The 25,022-nt window shown below is 55.9% G+C and overlaps 1 protein-coding gene across 1 annotated transcript in view; it reads left to right on the forward strand.

Annotated features, from left to right (window-relative positions):
- Positions 1-24,471, forward strand: part of TMEM132E (transmembrane protein 132E) — a gene marked incomplete at both ends in the record, with an annotated part of 50,644 nt that extends 26,173 nt beyond the window's left edge. Inside the window, 8 exons of the mRNA XM_082679803.1 lie at positions 12,807-13,737; positions 15,223-15,369; positions 15,631-15,823; positions 16,482-16,625; positions 19,092-19,297; positions 21,116-21,401; positions 22,350-22,541; positions 23,416-24,471. Coding sequence (XP_082535929.1) covers positions 12,807-13,737; positions 15,223-15,369; positions 15,631-15,823; positions 16,482-16,625; positions 19,092-19,297; positions 21,116-21,401; positions 22,350-22,541; positions 23,416-24,471 — 3,155 coding nt within the window. The remainder of the gene's footprint in view (positions 1-12,806; positions 13,738-15,222; positions 15,370-15,630; positions 15,824-16,481; positions 16,626-19,091; positions 19,298-21,115; positions 21,402-22,349; positions 22,542-23,415) is intronic.
- Positions 24,472-25,022: the final 551 nt, after the last annotated feature.

The raw sequence follows: 25,022 nt of genomic DNA on the forward strand, positions 1-25,022 counted from the left end.
GCCTCAGTTAAAATGGGCATCGGAAGAAGGCTCCTGTCTCTGGACTGTTGTCAAAACATCAGAGATGGTTCACATAAAACTCACTGTGGACCAGCAAGAAAATCTTACCTTCATGCCCACCTCCAGTGCTGATCTTGGAGCATAGTTTAGTTGATTGCCTAGTCAGTCCCCAGCTTCCAGGCTCCTTATAGATGAGCTCAGGGAACTCAGGAGGGCTGACACAGAGCTGTGTGTCCTTGGGCAAGCCCCTTAGCCTCTCTGAGCTTTGGTTCCTTCATTGGCAAAAACAGGGATGCTAGGGCTTCCCTGGTGGCACAGTGGTTGAGAGTCTGCCTGCCGATGCAGGGGACATGGGTTCGTGCCCCGGTCCGGGAAGATCCCACATGCCACGGAGCGGCAGGGCCCGTGAGCCATGGCCGCTGAGCCTGCGCATGCGGAGCCTGTGCTCCGCAATGGGAGAGGCCACAACAGTGAGAGGCCCGCGTACCGCAAAAAAAAAAAAAAAAAACCACAGGGATGCTAGTTCCGGGGGTTATTGTGAGGAAGGTGGGAAGGTGGGATCCAGCCCAGTGCCTGCACTCCATAAGCAGCCTCTAAATATGAGCTGGCCCACCCTATACCTCTGGGGCCCTGCTGTTTGCTGCAACCCTGACCCCTGACCTGGTGGAATGAGCTGAAAGAGTGATGTGGTTCCCCAGCTCCCCCCCACTCAAGGCCCAGCTCCAAACCCACCCCCACCCGTCGTTCTGTCTCTCTCACACACACACTTTCTTTTCCTGTTGTTTGCAGCTAATTGTTTATTAGGAGATGCAGGCGGCTGTGCCAGTGGGAAGGCTCAGCTTGCTCCGCTATAATTAGGATAATGCACATTAGTCATTTAGTGTAACTCAGAGAGCAGCCCCCTCCCCCGCGCTCCCCTCCCCCGCTGCTCCCGCTGTAGCTCGCTCAGCTCCCAGGCTGGGCTGTACAGGTTTACAGGGGTTCCTGGGAGGCCTGGCCCCCAGCAGCCTCCCACTGGCCACCCACCAGGCTGGGGTTACCTCCTCTCTCTCTCTCCCCACCCTGACTCTTCCCTCCTGTTGCCTTTCCCTCTGTACCTCTCAGTTCCCACCCCCATCCTTGCCTATTTCTGCTCTTTCTCTCTCCCTCCCCAAGGCCTCCCTGGCAGCCTGACCAGCGGTCTGGTTAGGTAGGTCAGCCGAGTAGGTCAAGCCCGGTTTCCAGGTCCTTGGGGGAGGGGCCCGTTCTCCTATACAGGGTGACCTCCCTCAGACCCGCTCCCTTGGAGGGTGCCCGCCCCCTGCTGCTGTCCACCCCTCTTTCCTGCCCGAGGTCCCTGGCCCTTGTTTGCCTGAGGACTGGACTGGCAGAGGCAGGCCTTTGTCCCAAAAAGGCCTTTCTCCAAAAGACCACATCAGGTGGCTTCGCACCAGGCCCCATGAGAGGCGAGTGTGGGGGGTGAAGGTGGGGTTCAAGAGGGCTGTGGGAGCAGAGGGCCATCTGTCCACCAGGGACAAGGAGCTGTTCCCACAGCTGCCTTCTGTCCCTGGTCCCATAGCCACCGGCACACCTGGCAGCAGATGAATCAGACCCTCTCCCTCCCCCGCTGAGCCCCACCGAGCCTTCTGCATAACAGAAGGGACCTCACATCTGGCCCATTAGGCTGGGGGACTGAGGTCTGGGGCCAAGGGTGTGCCCTGGCCTTGCCGGTTGTTGCTGCGGGCAGGGGTGAGGATGGGGCCCCTCCAGATTTTCAGAAATAAATTATAAAAGAGATGTTCCCGGGGTGAGGGATGCTTGCCTGGAAATACAAGGCCTCCTTGTCTTCAGGAGCCTGTTTGAGCCTCTGGTCCTGATCCTGAGATCACAAATGTAGAAGGACTAACAGACAGACACATGTTCACAACTTACAAGGGCAGGATTGCTGTGCACTTGGAAGGGGTAGAGCTTCTGTCCCCGGAGCTGATGCCCCTCCTTCCTGCCCCCCTACCATTCCCGCCCCCTCCAGGAGCCCTACCTCTGAGCTCAGGCTCCTCCAGCCCAGGGACACCATCTGAGTTGTCCATCTCAAGGTCCTCGCCCCCAAGAGGTCCATATCACCGCCTCCCGGGTTACCCTTATCTCACCCTCTCTCTGTCACGGGCCCCGAGGCTCTGCACCCCAGTGTCACATGTAGCTTACAGGATCCCACGAGAGCAGAAGCTGGAGGAGGAGGGAGTGATCCCCGGCCCAAACAGTCTCTCGGGACCAGGAGACCTTTCCTCGGGCTCCTCTTGGGATTGCTTTTGTCTGGCAGCAAGGCTCCGGAACGGTAAGAAGGTGCCCCTGGGATGACCAGGGAAATGAGAGCCCTGTTCCCGTGGCTGTGATCTACCTTGCTGGGTACCCAGCAGGCCTTCCCCCAACCCGCGCCCCCCCCGGGGGCCTCAGGTGCCCTCCAGGTGCTCTGGAGCAAGACTAGATGGTCATTTCCAGCACATAGGGGCTGTCCCAGCAGTAACTTCTCGGGGACCTGTGGCTGCCTGATCTTCCAGTGCCCTGGTCCTCCTTTGAACCCTGGGAAGCATCCCTAGCTCCCAAGTCAGCTGAGCTCGGTTCCGCCAGTATCTGCTCCTTCCCTCCTCTCTTCCTCCACCTACATCTCTCTGATTTCCTCCTTTGTTCTCCAAGACAAGAAGAGACAAGGGGGCATAGCTGAGCGGTAGCATCCGGTCCGGTGGAGGGAAGGATTTTAGGCTGAGGAAGCAAAAGAAACGGCCAGGAGAGCCCTGACTCAGGAGGTTGTGTGGGGATCTGTTTCATAATGGTGGTAATCACACCCAAACAACAGCTGACCTTTAAAGAGGGCTAACTGGGTGTCAGGCATGGTTGAAGTGCCTGCAGGTAATCTTATAACATGAGCATTTCATTCTTAAAGCAACCTGCTCAAAGAGGGGCCACTATCACCTCATTTTACAGTTTAGGAAACCCAGTAGAAAGATGCTAAGTCACTTGCCTAAGGTCACACAGCTAATAACTGGCAGAGCCAGTCTGACGGGAGCCTTCCAGACCCTCAGTTTCTTTATCGGTAAAATGTGGGAGTAGGGACCCTGCCATCCCTTTAGCTAAGACATGGGGAGTTCCGAGGTAGATAGGAGGAAATGACCTGGCCAATCACCAGTGCTGCTGGCAGTGAGCAGGCAGGAGGGAATTTAGGGCCAAGTGGGGGAAGGGGACCCCTCCGCTGGCCCCTCCCCCAGCTTACTTATTCCAATGTTGTGCTCCAGCCGGGTGGGGCATGGGGACAGTATGGGGAAGCTGGCTCCCCAGGATTTACAGCCCACTAGGAGACAGCAGGAGCCACTGGGGGCTGTGGATGGCTGAAGCCTTCAGTGGTCAGCCCTCACCCCGCCCCCACGCTGCAGGGAGTTCTCACGTATTCACTGGCTGGATGTCCTCCCCTCTGCAGTTCCTGCTGCCCTCAGCCCAGCCCAGGCTTCAGGCACACAGTGGCCCTCAGTGTTGGGGACACAGGGGCCAGAGGACTGGGTTGATAGGTGACATGCAGCCCTGCCCGGAGCTGCTTTGGGAAGGGGCAGAGCCAGGTGGAGGAGGGAGATGCAGTGGCGCTCAGGAAGGGGGTGGATGTTAGGGAGTCACCCACTCCTCGGCTGGACTCCTCCTCCAAGGGGTGGATTACCGCAGTCCCGCCTTGCGTGGGAACACGCCGGTATGGACCAGCCTATACGGCATCTCTGTCAGCTTGGAAAAAGACAGAAGCAGCCCCACACTAGGTGCCGGGCTTGGTGAGCAGATCTGGGGCTGGGTTTTAGCATTTTTGTGCAAGATCCAAACTGCTCAACAGTACGTAGAGGCCCTGTCCTAGTGGGGCAAGGGGAGGGCCATGTTTGGGACCACTTGGCCCAGCTGTCACCTCCCCTTTATCCAGCCGCCCCTGCCTGCTTCAGAACCCACCAGGCTTCCCTGCACACATGGCCCCTGCCCAGCCCTAAGTCATATATGGCAGGCTGAGCAGGGACCAGCCTCTTCTCCTAGATGAGGAAACCGAGGCCCAGAGAGAGGAGGAAACTGCTCAAGGTCACACAGAGTTTCCTGGTCTGGGTTCTTCACAGCCCCCAACAACTAGCCCTCCTTCCAGCCTCAGCGCTGCTTTCGAGGTCCCTGGGACATTCTGCTTCATGTGCCTGTCACCTCTGTACTTGTCCTATTTAACTTAACACACTTTGACAGGGGACCTACCATGAGTTAAGCAATGCACCAAGTGCTGGAGAAAAGCAGGTCAGCGCTTCCCTCCTCTCAGAACTAAATAACCAATAAGTGATGAATGAATGAATGAATGAATGAACCCTCATCACTGACCCTGTTCCAGGGACTACACCAAGCAATTTGCTCATTTAGTCATGACAACTCTATGAAATAGAGTCTATTATTCCCATTTTACAAGTGTGGAAGTAGAGGCTCAGATGGGGTTATGTAACTGGCCCAAGGTCACACAGCTAAGAAGTGTCAGATCCGAGATTTCTATATGAATTTGTGTGGCTCCCAAACCACACAGGTTCTTTCTTCCTTTCTTTCTTTTTTTTTAATTTCCTTTTTTTAAAAAAATTCTTGCAATAGCTTCAAACACTTTCCTTCATTTTTAATGACATTTATTGTTTTCTTTCTAATTTTACAAGCAATACATGTTCTTTCCAGACAACTAGAAATACATAAAAGCATAAAGTAAAAAATAACAATCATGCGTAATCCTCAGCCCCCCAGAGACAACCACCAATAACATTTTGATGTATTTCCTCCCAGTGTCTACATAAAAACTGATATCATGCCATATAGCCAGTTTCTCACCATCCTTTGTTTAGTTCAAACTATTTTGGGAGCATTTTCCAACCTGAGTAAAAAATTTTTGGAAACCTGCATGCTTAGCCATTTGCTTGTATTTAACCATACCCTGCCTTTGGACATTTAGGTTGTTTCTAATTTTTTACTAATAAACAGAACATTGTGGTGAATATCTTTCCACATAAATTTTTGAGCCGATTTCTGCTTAGTAGATTCCCAAAGGCAGAGTTACTGGGGCAAGGAGCATGAACGGTTTCAAGGCCTTCAAAACATATTTTGAAATTGCTTTCTAGAAAGCTTGCCCAGTTTACCCTCCGACAGCAGGTCATGTGATCGCCCCATATCTTAAAGCCCTTACTAACACCGGGTATCACTAATTGAAAAAATAAAACCTTTCTCAAGACATAGTGTTTTTCTACTTCAGCACCCCGCTCTGGAGTAACTGGTATATCGGTTGCTAATTCCCCATTTTGCTGATGGAGAAATAGGGCCTTGGGCTGCAGAAATGACATGCTTGCCCTGGGTCAGATCCACCCAGCAGCCAAGGAAGAGCAGTGCTGGAACGCAAGCATCCCTCCTACCGGTGAGAGCCCTATTCTAGCTCTTCAGGGTCCTCAGTGCAGAGTTTCCTCCACTGCCACTGTCCTGGGCCAGGGGAGTGTACCCCCTAGGTCACACCCCTCCTGTGGGCCTGGAGGTCTGGGTTGGGAGGGGTCACTGTGCATAGCCCATCCCTGGCTTCTTGATCCTGGACCGTATGGCCCCTAGTGCTGTCAAATCCAAGTCCATGTGCCCGATGCCAAGTGAGGCCAAACAAACTGAAACGTTGGAGTTTGGAGCAGAAAAGGTTTACTGCAAGGTCCAAGCAAAGAGAACAGGCGGCTTGTACTCAAAAGACCTGAACTCCCCGGTGGCTTTCAGGTGAGCGTTTTTTAAGATGGTGCTAGGGGAGAGGGTCAGAGGATGCCTGATCAGCTTGTGGACCTTCTTCTGATTGGTTGGTGGTGAGGTAACAGGGTGATGTTTCCAGAATCTCAACCTTCTGGTTCCAGCCATTCTGAGGTCTACACGCTTGTGGTCAGCATGTAGTCACCATCCTCCACCTGGGTGGGGGTCTTAGTTTCAGTAGAACAACTCAAAGGTAGGCATCAGATTGTTGTTTACATCCCTGCAGGAGGAGTTAGGAGCGCTGTGACTCTATTGTCCAAATCACTAACTGCTTGTGCCTGCTCTTGTGGAACTCTGGGAAGGCCTAGGAGACCAAAGCCTTTTTCCTACAGACAAGAAATGGGGGACAGGGAAAGACTTTTGTACCCCGGAGGGCCCTCCAGGGTCCTGCTCGATTTCACTAGGATCCTCACCATCTGCATCAACCCTGGCTCTCACCTCCTCTCACCCGTTCATTCATCCCTTTGTAGAATTGGCACCAGTGCGTGCCCAGCACTGTTCTGGGCTCTGGGTGCTTCATCTTGCACCATCAGCATCACCACGTTATGCCATGCAGGTCATGACCCCTTCAGCATCTCCCAGCCCTTCCTGCTTAGCGCTGTGTGGTCCAAACTCCTATGATAATATCAACGCCTGGCATCCTTAATAAACACAGATTACCAGGTCTCTCCCCTGGACATTGTGATTGTGTCTGCCTGGATCCAGCCCGAGAATCTGTTTGCTATTGCTGTTTTGTTTTCTCTGGCTGATTCTTAGATTCAGGCAAGTTCAGGAGTAAGAGTAGAAGGATCCCCAAGCACCAGACCTGAGGTGTGGCTCTTACACACACACACACACACACACACACACACACACACACACACACACACAGGTAAGCAGGCCAATCCCTCTCCCAGCACAGCCTCGTGTCCTCTGGCCCTGATGTTCCCCTCAGCCTCAAACTCACCAAAGCTGATGACAATCTTTTTTTTTTCCGATTTACAAGCGATTAGTTTTAATTTGGGGACAATTAGAGATAGAAGCAGGAGGCATCTGATCTTGATTAGAAGCAGGGAGATGGCCAGAGGTGCCCCCTCCCCCAGACTGCCTGGCCCTAGCCTCCACGCAGATTCATTTATCTATTCTATAGGTTGGGGAGAGGGACTGGCCTCTGTGCCTGGGGAGAAGGTGTGAAGCTTATCTGGGGCTGGGCAAAGGCCCCTGCTGCATTCCCAGACACCTAGGGCCAGCCTGAGATGAAAAGGGAGGGCCTCTATCCAGCCAATGGCCCTGAACAGGTGCCCCCAGCCTTATAAGAGGGTAGAACTGACATCTGTTAAGCACCGACCATGTGCCACGCCAGGCACTATGCAAAGCTGGTCTAGACCCAGTGTCTGCCCAGATCCCAATCCAGCTGGAAAAACAAAAGCATAAACAAGTACCTGCCTTCTGGTGTTGGACTGGAGATGGCTTGAGAGACGAAGGGGTCCATGGACCAGCATCCTGCCCCCCAGGAAAAATTCACAGAAGTGGCTGAGACAGATCATTGATTACTTGCATCTCACACTTATACCAGGGCCAAGCTCCTGATCAGCCAGAGCCAGAGCTGGACAGAACAAAGCAGTGGTGGCAGTGGAGGTATCTGGGAAGGCTTCAGGGAGGAGGTGATGCCTAAGCTGGGCATGGAAGGATGAGGGGACCCCCACACCCCACCTCCTGGGCAAATGTTCTCTTGGGTGCTGGTGGGTCCAGTGCCTTTCTTTAGCTCCAGTGAAGCCTCTCTTCATGCCTTAGTCTCGTTCTGGAACAAGAAGGGAAGGATGGCTTCTGGCTCTCAGCTGAGCATAGTCTTGAAGTGGCCCCAGGATGGTGCTCCCAAGGGTCCCTGATGTGGGCAGGTTCAGGGCCCAGGGGAGCTGGTGGGAGAGGGGATGGTTGGAGGTGGGGGGAGATGGGAGTTCAGACCTCTTACATCCACAGACACCTCATCCTTAGTTACCAAGCTGTTAAGAGCTGGATGTGCCCTCCAGGGCTGAGGGAGGAAGGAGCTGGCTCAGCTCAGCTAGGAAGGGTCACATGCCAGGCACAGTCAGGGGAGGCGCTGGGAACGCCTCAGCCTCCATCATTATCCCTGTCTGCAAAAGCTGCCTGATCCCAGCCTGTCTTCCTCCTCCACCCCTATACGGTATCTCCACATCTTACTGGGGAAACTGAGGCCGTGAGGGACAGAAATAGCTCATCCCCATCTATTATTAACCTGCTCGGGCTGCCATAACAAAGTCCCAGAGACTTTTACAAAAACAACAGAAATGTCTTTTCTCACAGTTCTGGAGGCTGGGAGTCTGAGATCAAGGTGACAGCAGGGTGGGTTCCTTCTGAGGCTTCTCTCCTTGGCTTGTAGACGGCCGCCTTCTCCCTGTGTCTTCACATGGTCTTCCCTCTTGTGTGTGTCTGTGTCCCAATCTCCTCATTTAAGGACACCAGTCATATTGGATTAGGACCCACCCGTATGACCTCATTTTAACTTAATTACCTCTTTAAAGACCCCCATCTCGAAACACAGTCACATTAGGAGGTGCTGGGGGTTAGGACTTCGACGTATGAATTTGGAAGGGGGGCATGTAATGCTAACCATGAGACATGATGAGACAGGGAGAGCCCCTTCCCTAGGGAGACAGAAGCAGGGAAGCCAGACCCATATGATTCCTTAGGCCCAAGGCCACCTAGACGGAGGGAGAATCCGACTGCTGCTCCCAGGAGAGGGGAGGCTGCTGACAGGAAGGCAGTACTAAATCTGGTCCACAGGGCGAGCTGGGCTGAAACAGAAGTCAGCAGGTGGAGCCTGGGGTCCGGGGAGCCAAGTGGGGCAAGTGAGAGGCCCGGGGGTGGCCGGGATTCAAAACTACCTGTCATGGGCTTCCTGGTGGGGGGCCTGACGAGCAGGTGTGTGCCAGGCTGTGTATGAGCATGGGTGTGTGAGTGTGTGTGCGTGCGTGCTCCCCCCTCAGACTGGAGGGAGTTGTGTTGGGTGTTTCCAAGGCGGGGCGGGTCCAGGCCAGCAAGTCCACCCGAGCGGCACCCCTGGAGCACTCCTCCTTCACCTCTGGAACTGGCTGAGCTCGGCTCCGGGTTGACCCTCCCTTACCCCATCCGTCTTCCTTCAGGGAAACTTCTAGAAGCTTTTCCTTCCCAAGCCCATTCCACACTCCGTGATGCCCGGAGCTTAGAGCTTCTTGTGAGATGCCGGCCAGCGTGCAGCTCAGCACACGCATGTGTGCACACACATTCACACATCGTGTCTCCAAAAACTCGATCTGCTGGCAACTCCCCCAGTCTCCCCTTCCTCCTGGCAGCCCCACCACACCAGACAGCTTCCAGGGCCTCCCCTACCTCCCTGGGAAAACTGGGGCCCAGAGACATCAAGCAACTTCCTTTAGGCTCCAGAGTAATTGAGCCATAGAGCTGAGATTAGTGCTGGGGTCTCAGGAACACCCCCGCCCCTACTCAGCCCACAGAGGGGTCTCAGGGCCCCAGAGGATAGAATGATTCATGGATGGTGATGGGGGGGCAGTGCTGTGTGTCATGATGACATCAGTACAAAATGGTAGTACCCTAATACCATCTTTTCTGGCTCCCTTTTCTAAATGCTAGTTGCCTTCTTAATATAAGTTGCTTCCTGTTTCAGAAACTCAGTCTCCTTATCTGCAAGGTTGCTGAGAGAGATCAAGAACCCCCAGCCCAGCAACCCTGCCCTGACTGGCCATCCAGTCTCCTCTGGGATGCCCCATGGAGGGCGCTTTCATTAGCCCATGGCATCCCAGTCAGTGCTGGGCAGCTCATTCAGAGAATTGCATTCATTCAACAAAAATCTGAGAGCGGAGGGGTGCACGCAAGCACATTTCTCCAGTCCCTTTCTCCACGCCCCTCTGAGTCTGCTGCCTATCTGGTGGCCCCGCCCCACTGTGCCTCCAAGGGGTCCAGGTGGCTGGCCCTGCCTGAGGTTGGGACGGTGAGAGGGCCAAAGGGGACTAAGTGCCTTAGTCTTAGTAGTCTCTGGGGTCTCCTGGGGATGGTAAACGAGACAGGGCCAGTGGTTCTGACATCCACATCCCTACCCTGTCCACCCGGCCTGAGCACTTACAGCTCAGGGACAACCGGTGCCCTTCTCCAACCCCAGCAGGACAAGCACGGTGGCCTCTCCCCATCTCAGCTCAGTACCTGCAGGTCCTGGACATCCCACCACCTGTAGCAGTGCCCCCTCCTCCCCTTGGTCTTTCAGCTACTCTCAACATCCCTGTGAGGGGGCTGATGTCACCTCCTCAATTTTAGAGATGGAAACCGAGGCTCAAAATGCGAAGCAAGTTGCCTCGTGAGCGTGGCAGGGAGAAGCCTTAAACTTGAGTCCTGAAGCCTCCGTTTGCCTGCTTCCTGCTGCTTAGAAAGCAGTTGGTTGGCTGCTGTGCCTGGCGCAGGTCATTACCCCAGATCCCACACGTGCGCCTGGGCCAGCTTCGCCCCAGGCAGCAGGGACACCTTCTCAGAAACTCCAGTGGTAACCGTGGGGCAGGGATTCTATGCAGCAGCAGGGAAGGCTCCTGTCTCTCCAAACGCCTTCCTATTCTCATCTGGGACCAGGCTGCGCATCTCTACCCCATCATCGGCAGCTGGCTTACCTTGCAGGGCTGCAGGACGTCTAGTGGAGAAGGGTGGCCTGAGAACAGAGTTCTCCTGGGAACAGAGGGAGCAGTCTGATGGTTAAAGCATGGGCTGCCTAGAGGACCAGGGACCAGCTGGTCCTAAGGACTGCTCAAGCAGGGCCCTAAGGAGTCACACAGACTAGGTGCCACTCCTCTTAGGACACTTGACCCAGGGCCTTTGTTGTGACCCAAGCCAATTGCCTCATTTGTTAAATGAGAAAATTAAACCACAAATTAAAAAACATCAGACATAGACACCAGAGCCTCAAGGGCAGGGAATTTTTAGTTCATCGCATTTATGAGGAATTGGGTGTGAACATTTGTGGAACCATCAAGGTTTCATTGATGGTGGTAACATGATAATATGCATAAGTGGCAAGTAACCACCGTAGCACTGATTAGGAGTCTCCTTGGGACGGAGGTCTCTGCGAATCACTCAGTGTAGATCAACAGTGATTTGTTAAAGACTTGTTCAGTGCAAGGCCTCATAGATAACTCTCACGCAAGGCAGGATGAGCGGTTCCCTCAGAGAAGGGCAAAGCTCTGAGGAAATTCCCAGGAGTAGAGGTCATATCTTGGAGGGCTTCGTGGAGGAGGTGGCATTTGAGCAGGGCCTTAGAGGAAGATTTGGATTTGGATGTGTGCAGATAGGATAGGAGAGAATCCAATGCAGAGGGCACAGCATGAGCATAGGAGGGACGGTAAGGCAGCATCGGCCAGCGCTAAAGCCAGAAGTTGTCCAGTTATGCTGGCAGCAGGAGCCTGGGAAGAGGAATACTGGGGAAAGGCGAGCCTGGAGCTCATTGTAGAGTGCCCTGAATGCCACGCTCAGGCGCAAGGTGAGTTCTGTAAGCAGAAGGGACAGTCTTTAATAATACACTTTTGCATTGTGTTACATAAATTATAGAGCAATTTCTTGATTCTCGAAAACAAATGACAACACAACATCAAAGGCGAGAAACATGGCTCAGGGGTCCACTGGAGTCTCTGAGAGCATGTCCCTGCCCCCTAAAGGGAGGCTGGCTGCAGGCACACATGTGGGATCAGGGGTAATGACCTGGGCCAGGGCACAGCAGCCAACCCAACTGCTTTCTAAGCAGCAGATCCAGAACTGGTTCTCAAACCTCAGACCTCCCCATCTTGGTCCTTCCTGTTCCTTAACAGTGTCCAACAGGTGTTGAGCTGGGAGTAAGGAGCCAACAAGGTCCCATCTGTGTCTGGGAGAAACAAATCCCTCTGGCTCCTATAGGGGGGAAGGGTATGCCAGGGACGGGAAGAGCTGGGGAGAGGTGAGACCCACTTAGACAACGTTATGTTGTCATAGCAACAGGAATGAAGCCAAAGCTGGAGCAGGGGCCTGGGGATGGAGGTCAGGGGCAGCCGGGGACAGACCAGAGAGCCAAGAGGTAGAATTGCTACAGCTTGGCGGGATCCTGCGAGGATGGGTGAGTGGCCAAGAGAAGGGAGAAGTCAAGCCCGAGATCCCAAGGCCCACGTTTGGGTTTGGTGGACGAGGATCAACTTCCCAGTGTGTATTTGTGGGGTGGTACATATAGGGGGTAGGGGTGATGTGGGATCCCTGGGGACCCTGCACCATCTGAGGCAGCTGGAGCAGTAAAGGAGTAGAGGCTTCGGTTTGAAAGCCAGGTGGCCCCAGGTTCAACTCCAGCTGCTGGCCCCTTTCACTCATGTGACTTGGGTAAGTTATTTAAGCATCCGGCACCTTCATTTGTAAGAGGTAAGAATAGGCTCTCCAAAAAGAGAAGTTACTGATAGAAAACTGGGTGAATCAATGGAGAGCATAATAATACCTGGTTCAAAGACTTGATGAGGATCAAATAAGCCACTGCCTGTCATAATAATGCATGAATAATAGTTTAATTTTAATAAACAATGTTAAATCGTTAAATACGTACTGTACTGTACCATTAATAATGGTAAGAGTGAAAACTTACCACCTCGGCATCACACTTGCTCTTAGCCCTCTACGCACATGACTTCGCTAAGTCCCTACAATAGCTCTTTGAGGCAGAAACAATTTTTATACTCGTTTTACAAACGAAGATGCCAGAGGATAAAACCTCTTTAAACCTTCACAATGCTTTGTACCGGCATTAGCTTTACCCCTGCATCGCAGATAAAGAAATGAATCATCAACAAGAGGGCAATTAACACACCAGCAAAGGTGGAGCCTGGCTTGGAGCCTTGAGGTTGGAGAGCCGGGCTGAGCTCGGCTCGGCTGGGAGTGGATTGCCCTCTGTAAGGGTGGGAGGCTGGGGTGCCCTGGAGTCCCAGCACAGCCTCTCCTGACCACTCTGGGGTCTTTCTTCTGTCTGTCCCCAGCCTCTGGCCGCTCCCACCCAGCCAGCCCCAGTCCTCCGGGGCTGCAGGCCAGCCCGGTGCTGCCGGTCAGCTACCGCCTGTCACACACGCGGCTGGCCTTCTTCCTGCGGGAGGCGCGGCGCACGCCTCCCACGGTCACCAACGGCTCCCTGCAGCGCTCCGAGCCCTTCGTAGTGTTCCAGACCAAGGAGCTGCCCGTCCTCAATGTCTCCCTGGGACCCTTCAGCACCAGCCAGGTGGTGGCCCGGGAACTCCTGCAGCCGTCCAGCACCCTGGACATCCCCGAGCGCCTGACGGTCAGCTGGAAGGTGCGAGCCTTCATCGTCCACCCCCGCGTGCCTGCCTCGCAGCCCGTGGCCCAGGTGCTGTTCTACGTGGCCGGCCGGGACTGGGATGACTTCGGCGTCACCGAGCGGCTGCCCTGCGTACGCCTGCACGCCTTCCGGGATGCCCGGGAGGTCAAGAGCTCCTGCCGCCTCAGCGGGGGTCTGGCCACCTGTCTCGTGCGCGCCGAGCTGCCCCTGGCTTGGTTCGGGCCCCCGGCCCCAGCTGCACCACCCACTGCCCGCCGCAAGTCTCCAGATGGGCTGGAGCCCGAGGCGACAGGGGAGAGTCAGCAAGCCGAGCTCTACTACACTCTCCACGCCCCGGATGCGTCGGGAGGCTGTGGAGGAACACGGCGGGGTGCCGGGCCCGGGGGCGGGGCCCGGGCCGAGAGCCCGACCCAGCACCCCCTGCTGCGCATCGGGAGCATCAGCCTGTTCCGCCCGCCCCCGAGAAGGACCCTGCAGGAGCACAGGCTGGACAGCAACCTGATGATCCGCCTGCCTGACCGGCCCCTCAAGCCCGGGGAACTGCTCAGCATCCTCCTCTACCTGGCCCCCAACTCCTCCTCTCCCTCCAGCCCCAGCCTGGAGCACTTCACTCTCAGGTACGGGGGTATGGGCGGGGGTCTGGCTTCCCTTCCAAGGTCAGATGCACACCTGACCCCTTGTAGAGGGCTCGCCCAGATCTGCCCATCCAGTATCCTAATCCCAGTTCTTCCAGTTATCACCTGAGCAACTTCAGGAAGACAGCTCACTTATCTGAGCCTCGGTGTCCTCATCCGCTTGATGGCCACAAAAATGTCTGCCCTGTCCTCCCTACCTCACAGAAGTGGTGTCATGGTGAAGAGGAAACATCCGTTTCCACAAGCATGATATCCAGAATGATAGAATCGGGACTGGAAGGGCCCTTAGACATTAGCGGGTGCAACTCTTCTATTTTACAGATGAGTAGGCTGAGGCCTAAGAGGAGAAATTGAGATCAGAGAGCAGCCCCTTGCCTGGGAGCCAAAAGATGAACAGGAGAGTGTCCGTGTGTCAGGACATTTGTCTAATCCTGGAGTGGGGAGAAATATTTTCAGGAGTCCTAGCTCTTTCTTTGTGAAGGATACAGTTCAGAAATTCAGAAATGCCTTCAGTCATAGCACATCCCCACAAAATATAATGATGTCTCACAGTAGGAATCCATGGTTTGAGCCATGTTGGGTGATTCTGAGGATATAAGAAAGGCCCCACCAAAATGCTCCCCACAAACCCAAGCACTATACATGGGACCTGAAACAGCACCATTAACCTCCGGCTTCTTTAAGTATTGCCTTCTGTCCTGAATGTACTACCTTAAAGTTCAAGTATTCCTGGAGAGAGTCATACCGAATTCAGTGATTAATACCTGAATGTGAATATGAGTTAAATCAGTCATCAGAGATCCTGGGCTGCATTAATAGGAGTAAAGTATGTAGAATTAGGGAGGTGATAATCATTCTGCTTTAGTTAGTGTTAATTAGAGCTGAAATGTTGTATTTAGTATAAGACACTACACCTTATGTATTCAGAATGTCCAGAGGAAGGTGACTAGGATATGGGCGACTTGAAGCTATGGCAAAAGAGCAACAATCGGAGGAACTGAAGAATTTAGGCCTGGAGAAAAGAAGACTCAGAGGACACCTGCTCACCTCCCCAGATGTCTGTTCAGGTGGAAGAGAGCTGTCCTCCCTTCCCCCAACAGAACCCACGGCTGTTCTATTTCAGCTACATCCAGGGAAGAAGTTTCTCCTTTTAGGGACTTTCTAAAGATGTAATGGGATGTGTGCAGAAGTAGTGAGTCCCCTGTCACTAAGATATGCAAGTAGAGGTTAGGTAAAGACCTGGCAGAGATATAATAGAAGGGACTACAGCTTCCACTAGGGCCAGAGGTTGAAGCTACATGATACCAGATCCCCCAAATTAGTTTCAGGCTTTGAGTCTAGAACTCAGGGTAACTTACTCACCTGCTCGCCCTTCTCCCAGCCCCAGCCTAAGGATGGTAGGCAGGTGGGCAGCCCTTGGACCCCCAAGCTGACCCTCTCCCTCTTCTTCTTCTTGCTTTGTCCCAGGGTGAAGGCCAAGAAGGGCGTGACCCTTCTAGGAACCAAGTCACGGAGTGGCCAGTGGCACGTGACCTCAGAGCTGCTGACTGGGGCAAAGCATTCAACAGCCACCGTGGATGTGTCCTGGGCCCAGGGCACACCGCTGCCCCTCTGGTGAGCCAAGGTGGCTCCTCTGCCCACCTCTTTGCAGGACAGCACCGGGGAGGGGTGGGGGAATTCTTGACGGGGGAGGCCAGGCTGGCGCAAGGGCTGGGGCATACTTTCTGGGGACCCTGGAGGCCAGGCTGGGGAAGGTTCAGAGGACCCCGGGGAAAGGCCACTGAGGAGGGCTAGGGTCCTTAGCGAGGGTTTCAGAGCTCCTGAGCTTCTCCCAGCCCTTCCTCCTGGGCTCTCCTTCCTTCCCCCACCGCGCAGGGAGGACCAGGGGCCCCTGGAGATCCTGCAGCTGGACTTTGAGATGGAGAACTTCACCAGCCAGTCAGTCAAGCGGAGGATAATGTGGCATATCGACTACCGTGGCCACGGTGCCCTGCCTGACCTGGAGCGGGCTGTCACCGAGCTGACGGGCATCCAGCGGGACGTGCAGGCCATCCTACCCCTGGCCATGGTGAGTGCACTCACGGGAGGCAGGCGAGCTCTGCGCCTGGCACTGGAGTGGGCCAGCGGTTGCTGAGGGGCACGGAGGTGGGAGAAGTCCCCGTGGAGGGGGCACTTGGTGGGGGGGCTTCCTGGATGAGGTGACCATGCAGTGGAGCCTTGAAGGTCCCGTGGAGGAGGGGATCATACAGTAGTCAGAGAAGATGAGGAAGGTGCTTTAGGCAGGGGATCTCCTGGGCAAAGGTGTGGTGATGGGAATGGGGAATAGTTTGTTCAAAGGAGCTATGGGTTTAGGAAGAGTGCCGTGGAATGATTGTCTGGTGCCCAGGGGCACGTGGAATAGCCAGGCAAATGTGCTGGACGTTACTCTGAGTCCGGAGGAAAATGGAAGATGTTGAGAGGAGATGGTGGAGGATTGGGGAAGCATTGTTTTCTGGCAGCAGAGTGGGGTAGACCCTGAAGGCTACCATGGGAGTCCAAGTGAGCAGAGCGTCTGAGAAGGCACACGAGACCGGGTAGATGCATCTGTCTGCCCACGTCCTCAAGGGAAGGATACGCATCTGAGGAGTGGGGACAGCTGGGAGCTGCCGGGGCTTGGCTGGTGGTCCTGGGAGAGCAGGGGACCTCAAGCAGCTCGGCAGAGCCCCGCCCTCCTCTCTTCCCTGCAGGACACAGAGATCATCAACACAGCCATCCTGACTGGCCGGACGGTGGCCATCCCTGTCAAGGTCATTGCCATCGAGGTGACCGGCCTTGTCCTAGATGTCTCTGCCCTGGTGGAATGCGAATCTGACAATGAGGACATCATCAAGGTGAGCTTCCTGGAGGTGGGGGAGCCTGGGAAGAAGGCCTCGGGCCTTCCGGGGGAGTGGAACCCCAAACCAGAGGGGAATTCACATCCCAGGCAGGTCCCCTTGGTAGGCAAGAGGAGGGGAAGTGGCAGGGGGTGAGGGGAAGAGCATCCCATGTCCAGCCTGAGCAAGGGGAGGTCCTGGAGGGCTTCCTACAGGAATGTGGAAGAGACCTTTTGGCAGGCTGAAGGGAGAAAGCAGCACTGACAACTTGAATTCAATCCCCAAGTCATTACTGAGCCCTTGTTGTGTGGCAGACACCAGGTAAAGCAATAGGGGAGGGGGTCCTGGGGGGGATCTCAGAGACATGCCCTGAACCTGGGTGCTGGTGACCAGGTGGAGGAGATCCAGCCCAAGGAGGAAGCCTCCAGAAGCTCATGAGTTAGGCCAGGAGTGAAGGTTGTGTAAAAGGACCCACTCCAGGAACACCCATCCCAGCCCTCCACCTCCCAAAGGCCTTGCCCTGAGCTCCTCTCCAGATGCCCCCTCTGGGCAGTGGGTCCTCCACAGCCCAGCAAACAGGACATTGATCTGACTTGACTGGCCCAGTTTGCTACCTCCCCAGGAGGGCCTCCAGATTTCCTCTGGCTTTGGACAGTGGTCAGAGGTGAGATGTGGGGAGGAGGCAGTGGGGCAGGCAGTGATGCAGGAGGGCATCCAGCCCTGGTCCCTGTGGGATTGGTGAGCTGTTTGCCGTGCCAGCCTCCAGCTGGTGCCAAAATCAAATGATTGGGCAACAGAATCTGTTTTCTGTTCCTGTAAATCCTTCAGCAGGGGGAGTGGGGATGTGGGTGTCCTCCCTCCCTGGGAGTGTGTGCTTTCTCTCTCTCTCTCTCTCTTTCTCTTTGCTCTGCTCTGCTCTGCCCTGGATCCCTCCTGGTCTCTGGACCCCCGAGGCTCACCTCGTCCATCCCCCCCATCCAGGAAGAATGTCCCCCGAGTGAGCCAGAGCAGACGGCTTGGTACCACACACCCACGGCCTCCTGAGGGCTGGAAGCCTTGTCAGGCCCATGGGGCTTGCCACTGCTGGCAGGCTGGGACGGGGAGAAATGGGCCTGCTCCCAAGAGCCCTCACCCAGCACCTTCCTCTACCACCCAGACTCCCACACCTCCGCCCCAGAGCAGACCAGAACAGTCACCGTGGCTTAGATACCAAAGGGAATTAGCAAAGATTCGAAATGGAATTTGTTTCTGTTCTCACTGAAATACACTCAGGTTCTTTCGGGAGTTTGCCAACATTCTAAATGGGATTTGCCAGCCTTCAGCTGGAATTCCCTGCCTTCCGAAGTGGGAAATGAGCATTTCTAGCAGAACCACTGTCCCACTCCTCTCCACCCACCCCCTGAGATGATTAAGAGAGCTCGAAGGAGTTTGGGACCGTCAGGGGCTCATCTGCACGGATGAACCACAGTCCCAGCCCCTCCCCACCCCCACGAGAGCATTCAGGTTGTCATCAGCCCATAGGCTGCCTGATAGACCCTCCTCCAAACTCAAGGATGTGCACCCTGGGGCGTGTCCCAGTAGGAGCACCTAAATGCATTGCACACAGGATTCACTCCAGGTGTGCCAGGTGTGTGCGTGGGCACTTACACAGACACCCGTTGCATCTGCCCTGAAGTACTAGCAGGGACACCTCTGTGAGTGGGCACAGCTACCCACCAAGATGTGTTCAGTGAGCATATGCTCATCTGGGGAACCGTGAAGAATGCAAGGTGATGTCCAGGTGGGCATGCATTTGCAAAAGCTGTACCCGTGGGTGGCAGTTGTCCACCTGTCTGTGCTTGGGGTTCTCTGGTCCTGAAATTTCCTCTCCCTTTCCCTCAGTTCCACCCCTGGCTGGAGCAGCCCCCTCCTGGAAATTAACCAGCTGCCCAGCTGCCTGGGACCACTGGGCCAGAGTCACCTTGGAGGAGCTGTGGGCCTGCCCCTTCTCCCCACCCCCTCCACCTCAACCTCCTCCCCGCCCAGTCGCACCCCAGTGTCCTGCTCAGGACAGGCTACTCCTGTGTACCGTGGAGGACTCTACCCATCAGACACCTGCTCCAGAGCCCAGGTGGTCATGCTGGGGAGGGGAGCCAGCGCTGGGGACCCTCAGCCTGAAGACTCCCCCAAGGTGTGGCCTGCCACATCAAAAACAGCCCCTTACAAAAATATTGGCACACTGGCTTCTTGCCAGGGAGCAAAATCCTCCCAAGGTAGCCACTAAGAGGTGATCTCTGGAGCAATGGAGTGGAAGCTGACACCTCCCAGAGGAATTAAATTAGAGGCCTTCTCCCACCCAGCCTCTCCCCTTCAGCCTCCTGTGACTGGCACTTTCTCTGTCCAATGGCCTTCTGGCCTTCCTTGTCAGAATGAAGTCCTCTGCACTGCCCCACAGGATGACCTGTAGGGCAAGACAGGCCAACCAACCTCTCTCCCCGTCCCCAGGTATCCAGCAGCTGTGACTACGTGTTTGTTAGCGGAAAGGAGTCTCGCGGTTCCATGAACGCCAGGGTCACCTTCCGCTACGACGTCCTCAATGCCCCCCTGGAAATGACAGTCTGGGTGCCCAAGCTGCCCCTGCACATTGAGCTCTCGGATGCCCGCCTCAGCCAAGTGAAGGGCTGGAGGGTACCTATCCTTCCTGACCGGAGGTATGACCCTTCCAAACACAGCAGATGCTGGGGATACTCACGGGTGACACAGCCCTGGCACAACGTCTGATCTGCATGTGTGTGTAAGGCCCTAGGTGTACACAGTCTGCAGGTCGGTTTTGCAATCAACAAACTTATTGAGCAGCTACTGTGTGCCAGGCACGGGTGGGGGCAGGGAGGGGAGCAGGTAAGTGTGGCCAGAGCCTGACCCAGTTGAGCTCTGGGTCCATCAGGAAGCGGTCTTATATATATCATGGAGCGTGGTGGATGAAGGAAGCCCTGAGTACAGGGAAGCAAGTGGCACAAAGGAAAGAACCACCTCTTCCTCCAGAAGAAGTCAAAGCAGGCTTCCTGGAAGAGGTGACTCGGGAGTTAAGTCTTAAAGGATGAGTGGAAAGGATTTGGCTAGGGAGACAGGGTAAGAGCAGTCAAGCAGCAGACAAAATGGAGCAGAAACACCAACACAGGTGCTCACACACCTGCACACGAGTGCCCCAGCCTGGGCACACCAGGGGCACACTTGTGAGTACATCAGTCAGGCACACGGTGACTGCCACTGGGCTCCCTCACTGGGATACAGGCTCACACACCTGGGTGCCCATCTGTGGGGCAGGTCCAGGTGTACTCAGCACACTCCACTCACCCACTCATCGCTGCTGGAGAGAGAAGCCAGCAGGGAAGAGAAGAAAGGCAGAGTGACAGGCAGCTAAGAGCGGGAAGGGTGGAGCTGGAGAGAGAAGCAGGCGGCCTAGTGAGAGTTGGGATCAGTTCAGTTCTGCGGAGATTTGGAAAAGCAAGGCAGCATAGACCAGGGCCTCTTGAACTTGCGCGCGACTTGCCCAAGGATGCTGTTGAAATGCAGAGTCTGATTCCGTGAAACTGGGATGGGGCCTGTGAGTCTGCATTTCAGGCCAGCTCCCAGTGAGGTTGATGCTCCTTTGAGTAGTGAAGGACATAGTGAACTCTGAAGCTAGATGGCTTGGGGTGAAATCCTGACTGCTATTTGCTAGCTGGGTAACCTTAGGCTACTGTGCCTCAGTTTCCTCATCTCTAAAATGGGCACGTTTACACTTAGCGGATTGCTGTGCGGATTAAATTAGTTAACACAGGTAAAAGAGCCCTCTGTGTGAATGAATATTCTGGTGGTTTAATCCTTCTGAAGCACTAGCCAAGCACTGGCCACACCCTTCTCTCTCTCCACAGCCTGCTTTCCTGGGTGAATCTCCTGATTTTCGTATTTTTGGCAATCTGGACAGGCTGAGAATTCCCCAAATTGTCAAGTCCTGGTTCCATTCTGCCTGCCAGTTCCTCCCTCCATTTATCTGTCTCCTCTTGCATTTTACTCTGAGCAGCCAGAGGAAGCCAGGACACACCTCCCACACTCTGCTTGGCAATCTCATCAGCTGAATATCAAGTTCTGTCTGCCACACAGCTGTAGGACACGACGACGCAGCTAAGCCTCCTGGCACTTGAGCAGGGATCACCTTTGATCCAAGTTAGAGCTGAGCCCAGGGCCCAGCAAGTGCTTAGTGCTGAGAAAGAGCCAGTATTTGCTAAGATTTGATGCCAGCTATTCACAGGTGTAGGCGCAGCCAAGCAGGGGACACGGGGTGGGGTGGGGAGTCAAGAAGGTACCTTTCTAGGAGAGGAAAGCCTGGGACTTCGGGCTCCAAGCTTGTCAGAGACAGAAGGGGTGGACCAGGGAAAGCCTTCCACCCACGGGAGCCAGGGAGGGGCTGGTGGGGCAAGAGGGAGGGAGGGACTCATGCAGGTCAGAGCCGGGGTGGGGAGCCCTGACTCCAGGCCTCCCCCACCCAGATCAGCCCGGGAGAGCGAGGACGAGGACGAGGACGAGGGACGACGGCAGAGCGCGAGCCGTGGCTGCACTCTGCAGTACCAGCACGCCACCCTGCAGGTTTTCACCCAGTTCCACACGACGTCGGCGGAGGGCACCGACCAGGTGGTCACCATGCTGGGCCCAGACTGGCTGGTGGAGGTCACCGACTTGGTCAGCGACTTCATGCGGGTGGGTGACCCCCGAGTGGCACGCATGGTAGACAGCAGCACGCTGGCCGGGCTGGAGCCAGGCACCACCCCCTTCAAGGTAAGCACAGTGGGGCGTGCCGGGTGCCGGGAGCCTTCACACAGACGTTCCTAAGACAGGATTTCCAGCGCCTCGGCCTTGGGGAGCAACCCCAGACAGGCCCTGCAAACACACTTCCCCACCTGCCCTTCTGCTTGAAATTCTACCATCGAAGGTCAAGAACCTTGGAGAAGCTTCTCTCTCTGAGCCTCATCAGCCTCTGTGAACCTTTCATGGCTCAGTGTGGTCGCTGAGAGATGTGGCTGCGGAGCGGAGGAGGTGGGAGGGCCCAGCCAGTGTAGAGGCCAGAAGAGGAAATTTTGGAGATCTAGGGACTCAACTTTGACCTTCCTCCTTGATAACTGGGTGCCTGGGTAGATATCATCCATCTCAGAGACTATACATAGTGACCCATGGGCTGAAATCTGCCTGCAGACATATTTTGTTTGTAAAACGATTGACCCAACCGTTTAAAAATTGGGAGTTTCTCATTTTTTAAAAAATGTAAATTTCTGGTTTTAGAAAATATGAATCTGGCAGCACAGGGTCTGCATTCCCGCCTGGCAATCATCAGCTGGAGTCAGTACTGCTGCCTTTTTTACATGAGCATGAGTTCTCCCATTTGCCCCAGTGCCCACCACTCCCTTTTGTCTCCCTGACACTGAGGCTGACCATCAACTGTGACTTATCACTCTACGGGAGGGCTGTTGTTTTCTTTAAAATCAACTCACCTCACTCATCTGTGTTCCTGCCTGGGTCCTGTGAGCCTTTGACCCTTGCTTGGCCTCTGGACCCTGGTTCCCGGTTGCAGACCTAAGGCAGAGCCCAGGAGTCCTGCCTCCCAATCTGCCCCACCCCCTGGGCTTCTCTTCCAGCAGCACTCAGATTCCTCTCTGGTTGGGAATTTGGAGAGGGGTGGGGTGTCCTTCTCTCCTGGCTCTCACCCATCCCCACCCCACCCTGCCTCAGGTGGTTTCCCCCCTGACGGAGTCCGTGCTTGGGGAGACACTGCTGACAGTGACAGAGGACAAGGTCAGCATCACACAGCTGCAGGCCCAGGTGGTGGCCAGCCTCGCCCTCTCCCTGCGGCCCAGCCCCGGTAGCAGCCACACCATCCTGGCCACCACAGCCGCCCAGCAGACCCTCAGCTTCCTCAAGCAGGTAACTGGATGCCCAGCTGGCCAGCCTGGGGGCTTGGGGTGTGGAAGGAGGACTTGCAGTTTCTGGCCACGAGCCCCCCAGATAAGGGATTTGATAATGGAAGATCTATCTACCCTTTGTGCCCTGTGCACCTGCCCTACTGGGCCCGTGCCCCACCATCTGCCTGGGAGTCTGGCCAAGGTCTCACTTCCTGCACCTGCCATGGTGAGATGCTCCTGTTGAAGGTTCCCACTCCTGCATTTCCCAGAGGGCCCATCACCTCTGCCTCTACCCCCCAGAATTACCCTCACCCATCTCTGGACCCCCAGCTATAGCCCCCCACTGATACGCCAGGGCACTGGCTATGGGACAAAGGTGGAAAAGTTACAGGTGGGTGTCACAGGGGGGGAGAAGGTGGGCACTGAACACCGAGCCAGAGGTCAGGACACAGGAGTCCTCTGCCCCAACTTGCTTCGTGACCTCAGGCCAGTTGCTTGTCTCTGAGCCCTGCTTCTTCATCTGCAAGGAGGTCAACTCTCAGAAGGTTTAACAAACAGAGGACAAGGCTGGGGTTGAGTATATGTGCGTTCTCAGTCTCCACGTGTCTGCTGGGGATGATCAGGCATGGAGATACGGTGTGACTCCTGCAGCAGAAGGGATCTGAGTTAGACCCAAGGCAGAATTTACCATCAACTCACCCAGGGGAGAAGGGCGAAGTGGGCAAGGACGTTCTTGGGGCAGTATGGAGCCATAACTCCCTGTACAGAGTTGAGTGGGAGAATTCCCCCTCAAATAACCATTCCCGAGCACCCACCACCTGCCAGGCACTGTTCCAGCACTGGGAAGTCAGCAGGAGTAGATCTCTGATTCCTGTCCTCTCCTCTTCCTCCTCCAGGAAGCCCTCCTGAGCCTCTGGCTCTCCTACAGCGACGGTACCACGGCCCCACTCTCCCTCTACAGCCCCCAGGACTATGGGCTGCTGGTGAGCAGTCTGGACAAGCGCGTGGCCACAGTGACCCAGGACCGGGCCTTCCCACTGGTGGTGGCTGAGGCCGAGGGGGCCGGGGAGCTGCTCCGTGTGGAGCTCACCATCGCTGAGAGCTGCCAGAAAACCAAGCGCAAGAGTGTGCTGGCCACGACCCCTGTAGGCCTGCGGGTGCACTTTGGGCGGGAAGAGGGGGACCCCACCTACGACTACCCCGGCCCCAGCCAGCCAGGGCCCGGCGGGGGCGAGGACGAGGCCCAGGGAGCTGGCCCACCGGGCACTGCCGGATCCCCACCCGAGGCTGTGGGCCCGGGCACGGCCAGCCCGGTGGTGCCACCCACAGAAGATTTCCTGCCACTGCCCACCGGCTTCCTGCAGATGCCGAGGGGGCTGACGGACCTGGAGATCGGCATGTACGCGCTGCTGGGCGTCTTCTGCCTCGCCATCCTGGTCTTCCTCATCAACTGCATCGTCTTCGTGCTGCGCTACCGGCACAAGCGCATCCCGCCCGAGGGCCAGACCAGCATGGACCACTCTCACCACTGGGTGTTCCTGGGCAACGGGCAGCCGCTGCGGGGGGAGGGGGAGCTGTCGCCACCCGCCAGCAACCCGCTAGAGGCCGTGCCCGCCTGCTGCCACGGCGACCACCACAGCAGCGGCAGCTCACAGAGCAGCGTCCAGAGCCAGGTGCACGGGCGGGGCGACGGCTCCTCGGGCGGCTCGGCCCGGGACCAGGCCGAAGACCCCGCCAGCTCTCCCACCTCCAAGCGCAAGCGGGTCAAGTTCACCACCTTCACGGCGCTGCCCTCGGAGGGGCTGGCCTACGACTCAGTGCCCGCCGGCGAGGAGGACGAGGAGGACGAAGAGGCCCTGGGATGGGGCTGCCCAGAGGCGGCGGGCACCGCGCGGCCCACTCCGCCCCCTGACCTGCACAATTACAGGCGCAGAGTCAAAGAGATGGCATAGAGGTGCGTCCCCTGCCCACCATGGCCTGGGCTCCGTGTGGGACAGAGCCGGGACCCAGCTCACAATTGACACGGGCCGGCTGAAGTGGATCTTATGCTCCGGCCCCGGCAGCTTTGCTCCTCCCGGACGGCCACCTCCTTGCCTCGCACCCTACCATCCTCCGCCCCCAGAGGTGGAGGGGCCTTCCCCCTGGAGCTTGCTAAGAGGAGAGCAATCCCAGCCTTCGTTCTACCCTTTCCAACCCTCCTCCTGTCTTAGACCCCTGCCCCAAGACAGGGGCAAGGAGGCCGAGCTTGCGCCAAGGGTCCACACAATGCCCCGCCCCATCCCCCCACGTCCCCTGCTTCCCCCTCTGTGGGGGGCTCTGGGGGGGGTCTTGTGTCACAAGTTGCACAAAGACTTTTCTCAAACCGCTATTCAGGGATTTCTGGCCTGCAGGGTGGGGAGGCGGCGGCTGTCTGCCCTGCCAAGGATCTTGCTGTGGACAGAACATTTGGGGGGCAGGGGATATTTGTAGCATCTGCTGGCTTCTGGGTGCCCCCCACTCCCTT

The sequence above is a fragment of the Grampus griseus genome (assembly GCF_964374135.1).
Source record: "Grampus griseus genome assembly, chromosome: 20".
NCBI lineage: Eukaryota > Metazoa > Chordata > Mammalia > Artiodactyla > Delphinidae > Grampus > Grampus griseus.